The 17,429-nt window shown below is 46.1% G+C and overlaps 2 protein-coding genes across 2 annotated transcripts in view; both read left to right on the top strand.

Annotated features, from left to right (window-relative positions):
* Positions 1–9,399, top strand: part of MBTPS1 (membrane bound transcription factor peptidase, site 1) — a 73,614-nt gene extending 64,215 nt beyond the window's left edge. Inside the window, 4 exon segments of the mRNA XM_043985008.1 lie at positions 611–742; positions 1,333–1,459; positions 7,491–7,621; positions 8,473–9,399. Of these exon segments, the coding sequence (XP_043840943.1) occupies positions 611–742; positions 1,333–1,459; positions 7,491–7,621; positions 8,473–8,669 (587 nt within the window). The 3' untranslated portion in view covers positions 8,670–9,399.
* Positions 9,400–9,817: 418 nt separating this feature from the next.
* Positions 9,818–17,429, top strand: part of SLC38A8 (solute carrier family 38 member 8) — a 38,413-nt gene continuing 30,801 nt past the window's right edge. The window contains exons 1-4 of the mRNA XM_043981194.1: positions 9,818–9,859; positions 11,038–11,183; positions 14,632–14,747; positions 15,802–16,033. Coding sequence (XP_043837129.1) covers positions 9,818–9,859; positions 11,038–11,183; positions 14,632–14,747; positions 15,802–16,033 — 536 coding nt within the window. The remainder of the gene's footprint in view (positions 9,860–11,037; positions 11,184–14,631; positions 14,748–15,801; positions 16,034–17,429) is intronic.

Genomic DNA, 17,429 nt, shown 5'->3' with positions numbered 1-17,429 from the left:
AAACAGAAAGGGAAGGTAGATGCCTGTTTGAGCAGTCACCGCACAAAGGCATGCTAGGAGTAGCAGGGCAGAATTCACAGACGCTGATGTGAACCGACTAAGGTTTTACTTGTCAAATTCCCCAGTTCCAAATTGGCATTTTAATTACAACACACATTCTCTAAATAAAAATTTTAATACTCACCCGAGAAGTGTCTGCATGGTAGAGGGTAAAGATAGCTTTGGAATGGCACGCAAAGACTAATCTTCAGGTGGTTCTTTGTTTCTATGCATCAGTGGCCCACAAGGGATTTTTTTCCCCATGAAAACAAACATCTAAGAGTTGTGTTTATGTCTGTCTATGGGTATCATTGGCTTTGTGTGTTCTGGTATTTGATCATTTGTGTTTTAATTGTTTTTGTTTGTCCAGACTTAACCTCCCTGTCACCCTTTCTTTGGTTTATTATTCCCAGTCAGGAGAGCAGAGGTTTATGTCCTGTCGGTTATATTCCTGACTTCTCTCCTCCCCACCCCCGTGTTAGTTCTAATATTATTGATAGTCTGCACACCTTTTTTTTCCTAATCTGTTTCTTAACAGCTTTGGTAATTATCACTGTTAATTAACCCACAGATTGCTTTTGGCTTCTGGATTCTCTCCTTCAGTATACTTCTTATGGAGTGATCCCTCCAAGTCTCAGCCATTCTGAAAACAGGCATCGTCCTCCAAATGGAGCAGGCTCTGCTCTTCCAGAAAGGATGGAAGGTAAGGAAGTTGATGTGACTTCTTGAAGGAAGATAATTAGATTAGATTTAACCTGGGGATTCTGCAATAGACATTCTGACCAGCTTATGAAGTTCATCTGGCAGTTGGCTCCCTTGATTGCATAGTGTTCAACAATACTCATTTTGAAAACAGACCATTTGTTTCAAAGGTATCTCATGAATATTTTTCATTTACAACTTTTGTTACTAGGGCAATTAAGCAAATAACTCCTAGATTACACAGCTTCTTATGAGCAGGATCCTGTCCTGATGGGTATCTCCACCATAGCGCTAGGCTTCAAATGGCTTCTTGGCAAATGTTGACTCACACAAGGGGCACACGTGAAGCAATCCTATAGAAAGAGGACCAATAATTGGGGAGGTTTGTGGGCTCATTCAGGTGTAGCCATGAAAATCAACCCTTTTTCATAAAGAACTGCCCACATCCTTGAAGGTTTTGTGGAAGGCTTCCTTGCGTGACAGTATCTGCTCCATCAATATAGATTTGTAAAACTGGGGGAAAAACTATTTGCCCTTCCATTTTAATAGCAATGATTTCTGTGTCTGTGTGTGTGTACACATGTGCCACAGGAAACCACCTGCATCGATACTCAAAGGTACTTGAGGCCCATTTAGGAGATCCGAAACCCCGTGCTCTTCCTGCTTGCCCTCACCTGTCGTGGGCCAAACCACAGCCTCTGAATGAAACTGCCCCCAGGTAAGGGTTTCTTCTGCCCACCCTTCACTTCCTGGAGCTTGCTCCAGATGTTTCAGATGCTTGCTGATTGTTCAGAAAGAGTGGGATTGTGCTCAGCGTTCTGCTAGGCATAGACAAGAGCAACCTGGTCCCTGCACCCAGGGAGCACACATTCTCCCCGGACCCTGGTGCAGCAGTACACCAGCAGTCAGTGCAAAGTCATTTCCATGGAGTCCCAGAAAGCTCACGAAGGGACTGTTGTTTGAGGAGGAACACTTGAGGTGAGCGTTGACTCTGTGTCGTTTGAAAATATATTAGGGGTGCCTCCCTCTGTTCTAGGTCTTAGGGAACTTAGCTGGGATTGCTAACACATTGCTACTTATAAATTAGAGGCTATAGCATCAGTCTTTTGCATCAAGCATTTGTTAAATCATATTAAATGTTAGTAAAAAAGAGAGCACATGGCTCTAAAACTTCAGAAGCCCTACATTACCTAGGAGAGCGAGAGAGAGAGCGAGAGCGAGCGCGAGCTGGAGCAACACCCCCACCCCCCCACCCCCCCCAAGGATTTTATCCTCTCTCAGGTAGAGGTGGGGCACTGCACCTTGACCCAAGCTAATTGGCCAGTAACATTCAAGTCCATCGATTGGCATGACTTGAGGGTGGTCTGTATCAAAATGAGCAGTGCCCTGCTGCTCAGGTTTGTGAAAGACCTCTGGGGGCTGTGAGATTTAAAATTGGATATAAGAGCATTAAACTCCCCTTTGAACTTTCCCCTTATATATATATATATATATCTCCCAGACCAGTAAGAAAAGAAGCCTATGAGCTTTAATCAGAGAGGAATCAGCTTTTATTGTTTGGGAATTAATTAGCCAACAAACAGGTGATACTGATTAGGGAAATAGGAAAGTAGAAATACAAATAAATAGTCTTAGATCTAAGCTTAGTCTATATTCTTTTATAAAACTCATCGAATCCCAAAACTGCCTCTCAGGCTGAGAACCAGAGTCAAACTCGTGCCGCCACCGAGAACCAGAGCCAGTCACCAGAATGCGCCGTCAAACCTGAGCCAGAGTGTCGAGCCGAGAGAGAGCACTTCCGTTCTCTAGCCAGTTTTTTAAGCTGGCACCCCGGAAGTCTTGCATGCTTGGCCACACTCTCCCGGGCAGCAGTAGGCGCACGGCTGTTTGTCACGGTCTCCTCCCTGAAAGGGCAGTCCTTCAAAAACTGGGGGTCCTTCAAAACCATTCAACTCTTAAATGTCTGTTCTAACTTTCATTTTTTACCACAAGGCAAAGCTTTTAGGTGGGTGTGGTTTTAATCTCTATTGTCCCTCTTCACAATCTGAGCTCCAACTTTACTGACTCTGGGCTAGCCTTAAAAGAGGGGGGGGGGGCAGCTAGGTGGTGCAGTGGATAAAACACTGCCCTGGATTCAGGAGGACCTGAGTTCAAATCCAGCCTCAGACACTTGACACTTACTAGCTGTGTGACCCTGGGCAAGTCACTTAACCCTCATTTCCCCACAAAGAAAAAAAAAGAAGCTTAGTGTGTCAGGTGTGTGGGATGGAGGTTGGCACACGGTGGCTCCTTATTGACTTGCAGTGGGCCCTCCCTCCAACCCCAGACCCAGATTTCTTCTCTAGGGACTGCCCTGCACTGGCTGGCTGGCTTCTGTACTTTTGGAGACCATGTTCTGTCTGTTTGGATGAAGAGGGGATGCATGTTCAAGTAGCCAGATATTAATTGAGGTTAGAAGAATGTTATCTGTGGATTTTATAGACAAGCCTAGAAAAACCAATCTAATTTGGGATGTAGCATATCAATATTCAAAACCCAAGATCACTTCTTCAAGATGCAAGTAGATAAAAGTTAATAGAGCCGTGTTGAAGCAGAGCTTGGAGACAACCGCTGGTCAGGCCTGGCTCTGGATGGCAGGAGACCGGAGAGTCCTGCAGGAGTCCTGGGGTGGAGGAAGGCCCAGCCACAAGTGAAGGAATGCTCACCTTTAGGCTTCGAGTTACTGTGCCTGGGGAGAGCCCCCTGCCAGGCACTGAGCACCACCCTGAGTGTGTTATTACACACCTGAGAAAATAGTTTCAGAAGTTGTCAGGTGCACATTGTACCAGTGTTCCTACTGTTCTGTGTGCGACACACACACACACACACACACACACACACACACACACACCCCTCTCTTTTGGAAGGCAAACCACTTCTCTCTGCCCTGGGCACAAGACGTCCCAAGGAAGCCGTATCTAGATTAGTGCATTATGACTGGTACCTAAGACTTCATCTCATTTCCCCTTCCGTTCTCCATCATTCCCTCTTCCTCTTCAGCTTGCCCCACCCTTGCAAGCTCTGTCTCTTCTTCCTTTGTCCTTAGCCCAACCTCCTTTGAAGGGCCACATCCTACCTGGGTACCTTAGCCATTTCAACCTAATAGGGACTCCTAATGACTTGGAAGATGAACACAGGTAACTGGGGCTCCGCCTTACAGACAATTACCCCTGGGGCCCTGAACCCTTATGTGGGGGCCTTGTGATGCCAGAGCAGTCTGGACCACTGAGGAGTGACTCAGGGAAGCAGCTTCAGAAGAGAAGGTGCTTCGTGCTTGGTAGCTGGCCTAGGAGAGACCCAGGACGCTCCTGAGAAGCATGACGGGGGAGTATCGAAGTCGGTCTTTGTACTCCATGGTTGCACCTCAGACCTGCATGCAGCCTGTAAACTCCCATCCTGGAGCTGCTGATGTCTGCCTTGAATGTAGAGAAACAAGGGCACCCGTAAAGGACGAAGCCATGGACTTTGATCCGCACCCCTTCGCTGGCCCAGGAGTGGCTTTAGTCCCAGACCTCGGTTTCTCCAGCCTCCTTTCTTTTGCCTTACTGGATTGTCCCAAAGGACAATGCTGACCTCAGAGGATCCTCACACTATCTGTTAGAGGAGCCAAAATGTTAGCAGCTCATCCTCAGTACAGGTCTTGACAGACCTGTTGTCTTCATTCAGTAAATCCACATTTGGATAAGTCATTTTCCATTTCTAAGTCCTTTTCAGCACTGAATCCTGTGTTATCATGGTCTTCCCATTATCCTCCTAGTAACATTCAAACCAAATTAAATGCCATGAATGATCAAGTTAAAAATGGGCCACAGGCTTCAGAGCTAAAAAGGACCTTAGATCCCCTCAAACAGAGAGAGAATAATAATTCAGGGAACACCAACTCAGTCTGTTAAAGATGATAATTACTGGATTTTCTCAGTCTGTCAGGGTCACACAGACAATAAGTACGGAGCAAGGATTTGAATTCACATCACCAAGAATTCCTTCTAACTAAGTTTTACAAAAATTACATTCTAACTCAGTTTTACATTACATTAGTGAGTGTGGACATCCATTCTCAGAAATAACCCTACATCTCTTTCAGGGCTCCGTTAGGGAGGAGAACCAGAAAAAACACATTCATTGCCAGCCCCTCGTTAACAGCAAGTGTAAAAACGTCTGTTTGCATACAGGGTTTTTACACACATTATGTCTTACAGGAACCTTACAAGAGCCACATCCCCATTTGACACAGGATTATTAGAGTAGTAGATGAGGGCAGGGCCCTAGAAATGGCAGACATGGAGTTTTAGCAAAGCACTTGGCAAAGACTTCGTGCTTCTCATGTGGAAAAGCTGCTGGGTGTGAGGGAGCTGCCGAGGGGGTCAGGTGAATTCAGAGCCAAAGAGTAGTTTAACGGCTCAGTGTCACCTTGGAAAGAGGCCTCTGGGGGAGAAGCTTAGAGATCTGTGTTGGACCCTATGTCCTAGGACAGTTTACCAGTGATTGAATGGAGGGGCATTGAATGAATTGAATGAAGTCATTGAATGAGCAGGCCCGTTTAGTCAGATGTGCACATGACCCGACCCAGAAGGGTAAAAGCCAGCCCATTGGAAGGCAGAGGGTCCAGAAAGATCCCAACAGGCTGGAACGTTGGACTGAATCTGCTAAGAGTGGATTTTTAAAACCCACTGGATAAAGGAAGGAGAAGGAAACCGTGGCTTTACAGTTGTGTTGGTAGAAAAGTTTTGGCAATGTTCAGAAGGAGGTAAGAATTGATGCCACTTGCATTAAGAGAAGCCTTGTTTCCAAGGGGAGAGAGGTGATGGTCTCATCCTAGTCTGCCCTGGTCAGACTGTCCAGAGGCAGAGTGCCCAAAGTGACACAGCTAGTAAGTGGTAGAGCTGGGCTTCTGACCCCAGGTCCATTTCCCTTTGCATTATGTCACTGATCTTCCTTTGTTTTCTTTTCTTTTCTTTTTTTTTTTTTGGCAGGGCAGTGAGGGTTAAGTGACTTGCCCAGGGTCACACAGCTAGTAACTGTCAAGTGTCTAAGGCCAGATTTGAACTCAGGTCCTCCTGACTCCAAGGCCGGTGCTTTATCCACTGTGCCACCTAGCTGTCCCTACTGATCTTCTTTAATTGTCCTCAGCAAAATCAGTTATGTCCTGAGTACAAGTAACCGCATTATTCACAAGAATCAAGTGCTTCATCTTTATATTTTGTAATTTAGCATTTTGTGTGACTGCAACCCTCACAGGTTAGGATCAGCCACACATCTGCCGTCTCTCTTCATGGTATGTGCTCCTTTGCCAACCAGTCAGGTTATTAGGAGGATCTGTATTAATAACGGAATTCACCATGGATAATTCCTTTGCCTACAAATGACATTGCTAAATAAAGAGTTCCAGAGTGTGAGCTAATCAGAATTTCAAGCATTCCGATTTGTATCCAATTACATGGATTACCACATAACCAATCCCAAATTTAACACAATTGTACCTTTAAAATTCAGATTTATTACAGCTGAATAGTCATCAGAAGGCATTTGTTAAACATCACCTGTGTGCCGGGCCCTGTGCTAAGCCAAACCTAGTTCTGGAAGAGAGAGAGGGTTTCCAGAGCTTGGCTCTCTGGCCATGCAGGGAGCTCCTCAGCCGGGGCTCGCACTCGCCTGCTTAGGTGACATGCGGGTCTGCCCGGTTGGAGGTCGTCTGTCGTCTTAATGAGCCAAGCGTCACCGTTTTCATCTGGAGCTGAGATAAAAGCCACAGGCCAACCTGAACTTTGTATCTCAGATGCAAGTCAGTGACGAGGAAGCCCCAGGGAAGAGAAAGGGAATTGCCCGTCTCGTTTTTCTCCTCCTCCTTCCCCTTTGGATCATGCCATCTGCAGCTTTTCTGAAGCTTCTCTCCCCTGCCTGCCGTGCCCCACACTCCGTGGATTGCCATGGACATCCAGGCTCTCTCTCTTTTGCTGCCATTTCCATTTGGGTCAGAATCCCCGAACGAGGATCATTTCCTTTCCTCATACAAAATGCGGGTCTCTACAGTGACGTGAGCCCTGTTTTTAGATGCTGAGAGAGGTTATAGAACTTGCTAGTCAGGAACCCCCTGCTCCTTGTCCGGTGCATTGGATCAGAAGCTTCACCGGTCTTTACGGTGCACTAGGCCTCAGAGGCACAAAGACCCACATGAAAGCCCCGTCCTCAAGAAACTTCTGTTCTGGGTACCTTGATAATTAGCTACAGGGTTTACATGTAATTTGGGGAGGAGGGCAGTAGCACCAGGGGCACGCTAGAAGCGTGTGAGGTGGGGGCAGGGGCGTTGTGCTCTCTGTGAGCGGCAGACTGGAGACCAGAGAGGACCCAGACAAGAAGTGACGCAGTAGGCTCCTGGCGCCGGGAAGACAGAGGAGGGAATAGATGCCACGTACATGGCGAACCAGCCCGCATGGGTTCTCCATGGGGCACCAACACTAGCATGGCATAATGGGTGAAAAGAAGGGATTCTGAGCTCTCATCCTGCTTCCCTCACCACCAAGCCGTGTGACTTTGGGAGACTGTTTAGTGTCCTTGTCTGTAAAATGGGGGTCCTGGGACTTTTACTGCTTCCGTAGCGTCATGGTAAGGCCAAGGCTGTTACGTAGACGTGGATGTTTATTGTCAGGATGAGTATTTGCTAAAATTTCCTGAACCAACCAAATGCTTGTTTTTTAAACTGTTTTCCTCAGTAATCTCTGGAAACATCAAAAGTTACTGTCGATTGACCTGGACAAAATGGCTTTGCCCAGCTTCCGAACCAATCGGCCCCAAGTAAGACCTTTGTCTCCTGGAGAAAGTGGGGCCTGGGACATTCCGGGAGGTAAGTCTTTAAATGAGACAAAAAAGACGAGTTCTGTCCCTCTTGAGACGCTCTTGATTCAGTTCCAAAGTGGCCTTCATTTCGTTGTGTAGGCCAGCTTTATTTTGAAAACTCCCTTTAACCTGTGTGCAAATTCTGCTTCCTGTAAGGGGAGCCCTGCCCCCTGCTTTGGTTCTCCTAAGGTGGAGGTTCCAGATCAGTGGTGAAAGCACTCTCTCTGCCTGTAGCCCCAGGTCATAGGAGCTCTGGGAAGACCTGGGGCTACAGGAGTAGAGTACAGGTTGGCAGCTGTAAGGGGAGGGGTCTGTTTCCTGCCTGAACCCCTTCCTTGGGACCATTCAAGGACTCTCCCTCGGGCTGCCAAGCTGTTACAGGCATGTGTGGAGGAGCTGTGGATCAGTGTGGAACGGACAGCCTCTAATTAATTGCTCTAGGAGGCTTTAAAATCTCTGGGATCTTAGCTAAGACACTCGAGTAGGGGTCCCAGATCTTTGAGACTGGCCTAAGCCAACAACCAGTTTCTCCCAGCACTCAAGGGGCTCCTCCTAGTGTGAAGACATGAGCGGAGAGGAACTCAGTCTTGTCCTTTAGCGAGCCAAAAGGACCCCTCGTGACTCATGACTCCTCCTGCAGCCGTGAAGGTGCAGCTCCAAAGAAGCAGGGTTTCTTTGATTCATTCTCCATTGCTGTCGTAGATGTTTAAGGGGTAATTCAGGCTTTAAAATGTACTTGTGCTCAGTTACTGTCTGCTTTTTTCATCTCTGCTGAACGTGAGCCTGTCAGAGAAATTAAAGGTCCCACTGTGTGGATGCGTCATTGACCGACCTGTTCACTTCACCTTCGTTCTTTAGGGATCATGCCTGGTCGCTATAATCAGGATGTAGGACAGACGATTCCAGTGTTTGCCTTCCTGGGTGCCATGGTGGTTTTGGCTTTCTTTGTGGTGCAAATCAACAAAGCTAAAAGCAGGCCCAAGAGAAGGAAACCCCGAGTCAAGCGCCCGCAACTCATGCAGCAGGTCCATCCACCAAAGACCCCTTCGGTGTGATATCCAAGCAGCTATTCCCCTATCGCCAAAGAGCGCCGGCCATCTTGAATGGCCTCAGGGGACGACAGATGGTTGTTGCTGGTGAAGATTTCTCATACACGGGTGACACCCATCTAAAAGTGATCTCATTTCTTCATTAGATGCTGCCCATTCCAAATGGGTCTGGCCCACACATGGGGGTGGGGGATGGGGGTGGAACTCGGCTCTCATGAAACATCATCTCGTTGCCCTTGGCCCCTGGTAGAAGGGACTCCTCCAGTCGGGTGTGCACAGACGCTCCGTGGAAGAGCAGCGGGATGTACCACGCCAAAGACTTGAAGACTTTCAGAAGGCTGTTGGGCTGCTTTTAACTCGAGAGGAGAAAGACTTTGAAACAGACAAAAAAATCCTGACCAAATGGAAATGTTTGTTAAAGGCTATTTTCTATATTTATTGTTGGAAAAAGTCACTTTAGGAACTTAATGGTATTTGGAAACAACTATTTTTTAGCAATGGAATGCAGTTTTTTACTATTCCATCATGAGGAGTAACAAGCTCCATCCATCTTTATGATGCAAAAGGGACAGACTGAGGCTGGAAAGAAACTAGCACAAATCTGTGAGACATAGACCTTCACTTTATTTTTATAAATACCAACTGCCATGATTTTTTGTAATTTTGGGTCTTGATTTCACCATTGTTGGTGAAGGAAATTTTCAATAAATATGCATTATCTATAAGAAGCTGAAAACATTGCCTTGCAGCCTCTTTTTCCGCCCCCATTGTCTATTTTACAGACAACTAACTGAGCGGGTTCTGAAGCAGCCTGCCTGACTCTTGATCCCCAGTGAATCTGCCCCCTCAGCTTGTCACTGAATGAGTAATTAATTTGTTTTTCCCTACCCCAGCTGACCACTCATCTGCCTCCCCATCTGAGGAGATGACAAGGCAGCGGAAAGGAGGGACCTGGCTCATGGCCACGTGGGATTCTAGGTGGGGAGGGGGATGGGTCACATGGACTAGAAGGCTCAGAAAGTTGGTGGGAGGAGTGGAGCAGTTGGGGCCCCGAACAGAGACAGGCAGGTTGCTTGTCACACGGCACCTACCCCCACTCAGCTGCTGCTGTCACTTCAAGAGTCTTAGAACTAGAACCGACTTCTCCATGTCCCATGAAGCTCTTCTCCTGTCCTTGCTCCCATTCAGAGCTGCAGGTGACACCACACGGACCCTGGATACCTCTGTCTATACACATACACACTTGGTTTGCATGACGTTTCTATATGTTAAGATGTAGGAATGTTAATTAAACAGGTCGTTAGGGCAGGCTTTGTTATCCCCATGGGCCACCCATGTCGCACGATGTGTTTGAAGAATTCCCTGCATCTGATGCTTCACCACTGAAGAGCTGCAAATGATCTCCTTAGAGGTAGGGAAATGAAGAAATGAAAGAGCTTTTTAAAACTTAAAAATATGTAAGTCCTAAAATGCGCTGGACCGGGTGTGTCAAGAGACCTAGGCCCAAATCTTGGCCCTGACGCTACTTAGTGGGATGGCAATTGACCATGGACAATTTATTTCCCTTCTCTCTGCCACAGTTTCCCCATCAAATGAGAGGACTGGACTAGATACTCCTAGGTTCTTTCCTGCTCCAAGATTCCCTGATCCTATGACTTTCCGTTTCATTGAGTCTGAGGACATGTTCCTAACTTTTGGAGCGCATCTCCTGGCACTCTCCTCCCAAGTTGCAGGGTTTGTACTTCACTATATCGTTAAGATCATAGCTCTCCTTGGCTGTTTTGATTTAGAATGGCTGGACGTGTTCTGTCTTGACAGCCCAGACAGGAGTGGTAGCTTGAGATCACTCAGCCCCTGGGTGAGGAGAGGGCATATGTAGGCAGGTCTTGGGCAATCACTGACACAGGGAGGTCAGGGACTCTGGGGTCTTCTGGATCATGGTGAGACAGAGCAGTAAATCAAGAACAGGTTAACACCAGGAGGACCTGAGTTCAAATCCGGCCTCAGACACTTAACACTTATTAGCTGTGTGACCCTGGGCAAGTCACTTAACCCCAATTGCCTCACTAAAAAAATAAAAAGAACAGGTCAACATGGCAAAGTTTTGGCGAGCCAGTGAGTGCTGTTCCTAGGTTTAACCTTCCCTCATAACAAACCCGTAGAGTAGTTAAGGACAAGTATTGATGCCCCTGTTTTACAGATGAAGATACAGGTTAACAGAGGCCCTACATCAAACGACTAATTAATGTCAGAGCTAAGATTTGAACCTTGGCTCCAGAACTCACTGCCAACATAGACACTTGTTCAGCCCTGCCCTGGGCTGGCTCTTAAAAAGGCCCCCCATCTCTGACCTGGCACTCATGCTCATTGTCAGTGTGCAGACATGGACCAGGGAGTCTGGGGGAGGCGAGGAGAGGGCAAGGTTGATTTGGGTCCACCCAAGATCCTGCCTCTTAAGATTCAGGCGCGGGCCCTAACGGCAGAGACCCAGACAACGTTTCATTGTGGTCAACAAAAATGGTGACTCCTTCATGCATCACACCCTTCTCCCCGTTTCCTCTTACATTCCTGTACTCATCATGTGAAGCAAATGTTTGACATTTATAAACGTGACTGTTCATCATGTGTCTGTGTAGGGTGGGGAAACAGGTGAGTGGTTCTGTAGAAGCTGAATCATACAGTAATAAACACTAATAGCAAAAGATGTTGATGTGAGGGAAAGAACCCTAACGTGCGAATCAGGAGGCTTGGGTTTGAGTCCCAGCCCTGTCACTAACTAGCTATGTGTCCCTGGACAAGTCCCATCCTATCTCTGAGTCTCAGTTTCCTCTTGTGTAAAATCAGAATATCGGGCCTCAGTCCAATAGTTGTTTTCTCTGTTATCTCTAAGGTCCCTTCTTGTTCTATGATTCTGTATGCTGTTCTTACCCATTTCTTTTTCTGTAATATGAGGGTAACTACTTACATCAATGAACACAAGATATTACAAGAAAATGCAAATAGCAAAATGATTCATTTCCTACCAAAAAGTTAACTTACTTTCCTTTTCATACCCAGATGATTTCATAGGAAACAGTTTCAGAGAAACAGTTAAATGTCTTGGTTTGCAAATATTTAAATTGTAATTGATGATCACCTTCAAGGGAGGTTGGTCTTACTTACTGTAGGTGATCTTAGCTCATCATTACTACTTACTGTAGGTGATCTTAGCTCATCATTGATGCATCTCACGGTGAAGTGTACAGTTGTGCTCTGATAGAATTGTTATCCATGTTTCAGGTCAGCCTTGATCCATTTGTTTTCTGAGAACCCTGCGGGAGCCCAGGGTATTAAGTCCTGCTGTTAAACTGAGCCAGACCTGACTTGGAGTCCAGGCTTTGTCACTTACTCATTTCTAGCTCTCCAAGTCTGTTTCTCCATCTGTCAAATCAGGACCTTAGAAATGATTTCATCTCTTCTTTTGACCAATGAGGATGTGGAAGAGGAAGGGGCTTAAAGGCCTCAACCAAGATCATAGTAGAGTGAGAACTTCCTAGATCTCTTCCTGATCCAAGCTGAAAACCATTGTAGGCTTCCTGCAGAATACTGATCTCCTCATCAATGGTAAAGGTTAAAACAGTAGGGACCTGACCCAGCTCCTCCCAGATGATAAAGGTTTCAAAATAAATGGCAGCATAAATTCTAAAATAAGTTCTATACAAATGGGAGACATTGATATTTTCTGTTGCACAACCTTGTTACTATTGGGTTCTAATTATATGTTTATTTGTTTGCTGAAACCCACTTGCAGTGTCTTCTCTTTACACTGAATAGATGGGAAGAAAGGATAGATGCACCTGAAAGAACATCTTAACTTTTTGAGACCCTTCCCTCCTTCATTTGAGAATACTTAACATTTTTTTTCCCTCTCTGGACTCATAAGCTTAGCACCACTGGTGTTTCCAGCAGAGAGCCTTATACTTTGGACAAAGGAGAAGAAACCATGTATTCCAGTTTCACCTGCTAGCCTCTAGTTTCTGATTTATATGAAGAAACCTGCTTTTTCCTATAATTTGGACCAAGTGTTATTAAGTGTATAAGCCACTTCTGAATGGGTACAACTTCCTACGGAGTCTAAGACTTACACAGTAAGTAAAGTTGGACATCACCCTTTTTTTGCCTAAAATTTCACATGCTTCCTACAAAACTTGCCTCCAGAATTCTGGGTCAGTTTGTTGGAAGCAGGGAGAAAAAATGCCTTTAAAAGCCTTCCCTTCTCCCAGAGTTTCCCAACCTTTCCTTTATGACACACACACTTGAGGTGTTTTGTGTTTTTTCACATTGTGGCCTGAGGTTAGGGGAAGGGGGCGGGGGAAAGATTATCCAAAGGATGAGAAGAATAGAGGCAGGTAGAAGATGACAGAATCAGGAAATGAAAGAGTAGACAGTGGGTTTGTGGGAGGTCTTTTGATAGCTTAAGACTGAACCCAACCAACAAGGGTTTATTCTGACCCCCTGAAAACTGAGGCTAGCAGATTGCTGTAGATGTTGTGCTGTTTGTTCACAGTACCCTCAAAGGGTTGTCTCAGAGGGGATGTGCAGAAAAATTTCAAAGGTTAGACACACATTTCTAAGACCCAACTTACCACGCATGTGCACAACCTGCAGAATCTCATGGGAAGTGCCAGGAATAACCTTTCAGTCAGAAATGTTAGAAATGAAACAGAAGTAAGTTGTTTCCCTGTGCATAAGGACTGTTCCAGACTGCAAGAGGAGCTAATGAACATTTCAGAAAGCTTACTCTAACATTAGATAGGTGACTTGGACATCCAAGTGGAGACTACCAGGTAGGTAGTGAAGTAGATGAAGCATTCAGAAAGATCCGAGTTTAAATTCTACCCCGATACTAAAACGCTGTGTGACCATGGGTTAAGTCACTTAAATTCTGCCTGCCTCAGTTCTCCTCATCTGAAAGACTGAGGATAACAGGAGCACTTTCCAGGGTTGAGAGGATAAGATCACATTTATAAAGTGCTCTGCAAATTTTATGGTGCTGTCAAAAATGCTATTATTACTTACTAGCTGTGTGACCCTGGGCCAGTCACTTAACCCTCATTGCCCTGCAAAAGCAAAAAACAAAACATAACCAAAAAAGCTATTATTATCCTATTAGATTGTGAGCTCTGTGAAGGCAGAGATTGTCTTATGTTTCTCTTTTTTTATCCACAGTGCCTAGCATACAGTTAGCATTTAATAAATGCCTGTTAACTGACTAAACCTTAAGGTAGCATCTTTGTTGTTGACCCCCGATAGCACAGTGGAAAGGATGCTGTATCTGTAGCAAGAACACTTGGATTCTAAACTGGATTCTGCAGCTTGCTACCTGTGTGACCCAGAGGAAGTCAGCTCCCTTTTTGAGTCTCTGTCTCCTCATGAGGAGAGTTGGATCAGCTGACCTCTAAGCTCCCTTGCAGCTTCTCATCTGTGACCTTACTACCATGGTTCATCTTGCCTCCTCTTGGCTTTTCCCTCCATCCCCTCCCCAACCCTAAGAATATGGAGAGCTCAGTGGTCCCCAAGGGGACAGTCTTTGGGAGGCAAGGAAAGATCTGAAGTGTGTGGTGAGCTAAAAGTGAGTTCTTCTGACTTGTACCTGAAGCCTCCAATTTGGCTTTTGGGAGTTGGACCATGGAGAGGGACAGAAAACGTATGCAAGCAAAGAGGCAGCTGTGGTGTCGTGGCAAAAGGATGGGTCTCAGAGTCAGAAGACCATTGAAAAATGCAGTGATTCCAGAGGCAGAGAATACGAGTTTGAATCCTGCCTCTGAGGCTTATGATGTGTGTGACAAATTGCTTCTCCTTGGCTCTCAGTTTCCTCATCTGTAAAAGGAAGGGGTTGGACCAGTTGACCACTGTGGGGCCTTTCCAGATCTAGCTCTCGACCCACGACCGGTGAGCCAGCCTGGCAGAGTCTTTCCCCTCTTCCCAGGTTCTGGGGCTTGGACCTGAATGGGGTGACCAGGCTTCGGAGAGGGTGGGGTCCCCAGAGCTCGATAAGTCTGCCTGCTGCTGATTCACCCCCTTGCTCAGGCCAGGACTTGGCAGGTTTCCTTTCAGAGGAAAGGTCACAGACCCCCCCCCCCATGCCAAAGAGAGCTGAGATATCAAAGCTCCTGTCAAAAATTAAGAGATTTTCCCATTGGCTGGAATTTCACAGCCCAATGGCCAATTTCTAAATCATGCAAGCTAATAATTCCTGAATCCCTCTGTGAGCAGTTAATGACCAGCTAACAGGCAGGGACTGGGAAGTGGCCCCAAGCACTTGCAGAGCTGAGAGATAATGGAGATGACAGCTACAATTAGCTGCCCCCCCTCCCCCCAGCCAAATCTCTTTGTTCTCCCTGTGATCAGGAGGTCAGATATCTAGAAAATAGAAAGTAAATTAGGATCCATTTATTCAGCTCTGGAGACAAGGCTAATGGACATCGCTTACACGTGTGTGTTGGGAGAGAAGAGACTTGTAGCTAAACCAAACCCAACACAATTGAATTGTTTGATCAAGCCATAAACAGTGGGCAGAGGACCAGAGAATGTTCTCACATGGGGCGGAGCAGGAACAAGAAGCCCAGGAGGCAGAAGACAGAGCCCCTGCTTTCTGGATTTCTGAGTCCAAGTCCCAGCAGAGGTTCTGGCTGGAACTCTCACTCCCAGTGGATGCTGGGAGATGAGCCAGTGAGGCAGTGGGTTAGTTGGTCAATTAGTCAGTCAGTGAGGGCCTTTCAAACGGAATTGGATGACTGCCCCAAGAAGTTCAGAAGCGGTAAGAGCCCAGGAGGTCAGTCCAGTGCAATTAGATTCAACACATCTTTATTAAACGCTTGCTGTATACAAGGCACTATTTTAGATGCTACAAAGACCAAAAAGAAAATTGACCTCAAGAGCATCTATTCTACTGGTAAATATGTTCACAGATAAGTAAATACAGAGTGTATATGTGGTTCTTTTGCCTCAATCTCTTGGGTGATTTTGGATCACTCTGCTTATGGTATCTGGCATGTGCCAAGGGGAAAGGTCTTAGGGCCTCCTCCCCTCCAAGGCCATGTGGCCTTGTGAAATGGGCCTGCCATCTTGGCCCTTTCCATTGTTCTTTTCGTTCTAGGTGAAGAGAGCAGAGTCTTGCATGACGAGGGCACCATAGTGTCTGGGCATCCCAGAACTTGTGCCCCAGAACTGGTGTTACAGGCAGTTCAGCACCAATGCCCCCAAGGAGCAAGGAGTGACCTTCTGGACCCAGGTCAGCCCAAGCTGAGCTGTGCATCATCAATGGACGAACTTGGAGGGAGTGATTTAGGAACTGATCTGAATTTTGAACCTGTTGTCCCAGAACTGACGTAGTAAAATTGGGATTATGCTCTTCCCCCCAAGTGTTGGGGAAATGGGAGACAATTATATACATGTTCTTGCTGCATCTTTGAAGTAGAACCTTTGAGGGAGAACATTCCAGACATGGATGATCACCCGCACAAAGTCATGGAGGTAGGAGATGTTAATGCCAAGTATGAGGAACAGCATGGAGGCCCTTGTTACTGAAACAGAAAGCAACTGAAAGGAAATAACGTGAGACCAGCTTGGAAAGGTGAGTGGGAACCAAATCACAGAGGGCCTTAAATGCCAGGCTCAAGTTGGAGGATTGGGGATTAAGTCTCAGTTCTGTTACTCCTCTAGTATCACTGGGCAAATTGTTTCGTTTCTCTAGGCCTCAGTCTTCTCTGTAAAGTGGGTTGGACTAGATGACTTTTTTTTTTTTTTTTTTTAGTGAGGCAATTGGGGTTAAGTGACTTGCCCAGGATCACACAGCTAGTAAGTGTTAAGTGTCTGAGGCCGGATTTGAACTCAGGTACTCCTGACTCCAGGGCCGGTGCTCTATCCACTGCGCCACCTAGCTGCCCCGGACTAGATGACTTCTAAAGTCTCTACCAGTTCTAAATGCTTTGAAACCAAAGTAAGGGAAATAAAACACACATGAAAGAAATGTACAATGGTTGAATTCATGCTACACAGACTCAGGTGGGCATGGCGCAGGAGGCAGAATTGGATGAGCAAAGGCAGCAAGGCGAAAGCCCAGATCTGGGGGACATATGGATTAAGGTTTGAATTAGAAAGAATCCAGGGCAGGAGGGCCAGTGAGCTCAGGCTAGAGGCATAAGATGGGGGAAGTCAAGGGAAGGATCACAGGATTTACATCTTCGAGGACCCTTAAAAATTGTCTGATCCAGGGGTCCTTATCCTTTTTTGTGCCATGGATCCCTTTGGGAGTCTAGTGAAGCCTCTGGACCCTCTTCCCAGAATCATGTTTCCAGATGTATGAAATAGAAAAAATACATAAGACTACAGAGAAAATTAATTCTATTGAAATGCAATTGTAAAAAATATATATCTTTTAAGGTCATTAGCTCCAAGTTAAGAGCTCCTGAAATCCAACTTTGTCATTTTACAGATGGAGAAACAAATGTCCTGAGAAAGGATGGAACTTGCCTGAGGTAACACAGCCAGGCTTTGAAAGTGTGACCTTGGACTCTGAGGTCAGTATTCTTTCTACTCTATCACATGATTTTGCCTCGTGCTTCCAGGCAACCAGAATGCTGGAGTAATGGAGGCTAGAAGCCACTGGCCCTCTTTGTGGAGTCTGGGTGAAGTGTTACAGTGGGCAGCACTGGCCAAGATCCTTCAGTGAAATCCAAGAATAATAAAGCTATCTGTCTGTCTATCCATCCATCTATCTATTTC

This window comes from Dromiciops gliroides, chromosome 2, assembly GCF_019393635.1.
Source record: "Dromiciops gliroides isolate mDroGli1 chromosome 2, mDroGli1.pri, whole genome shotgun sequence".
In the NCBI taxonomy this organism is placed as follows: domain Eukaryota; kingdom Metazoa; phylum Chordata; class Mammalia; order Microbiotheria; family Microbiotheriidae; genus Dromiciops; species Dromiciops gliroides.
Note: the sequence above shows the minus strand (reverse complement) of the source record. Positions and strands in the feature narration are given on the sequence as shown.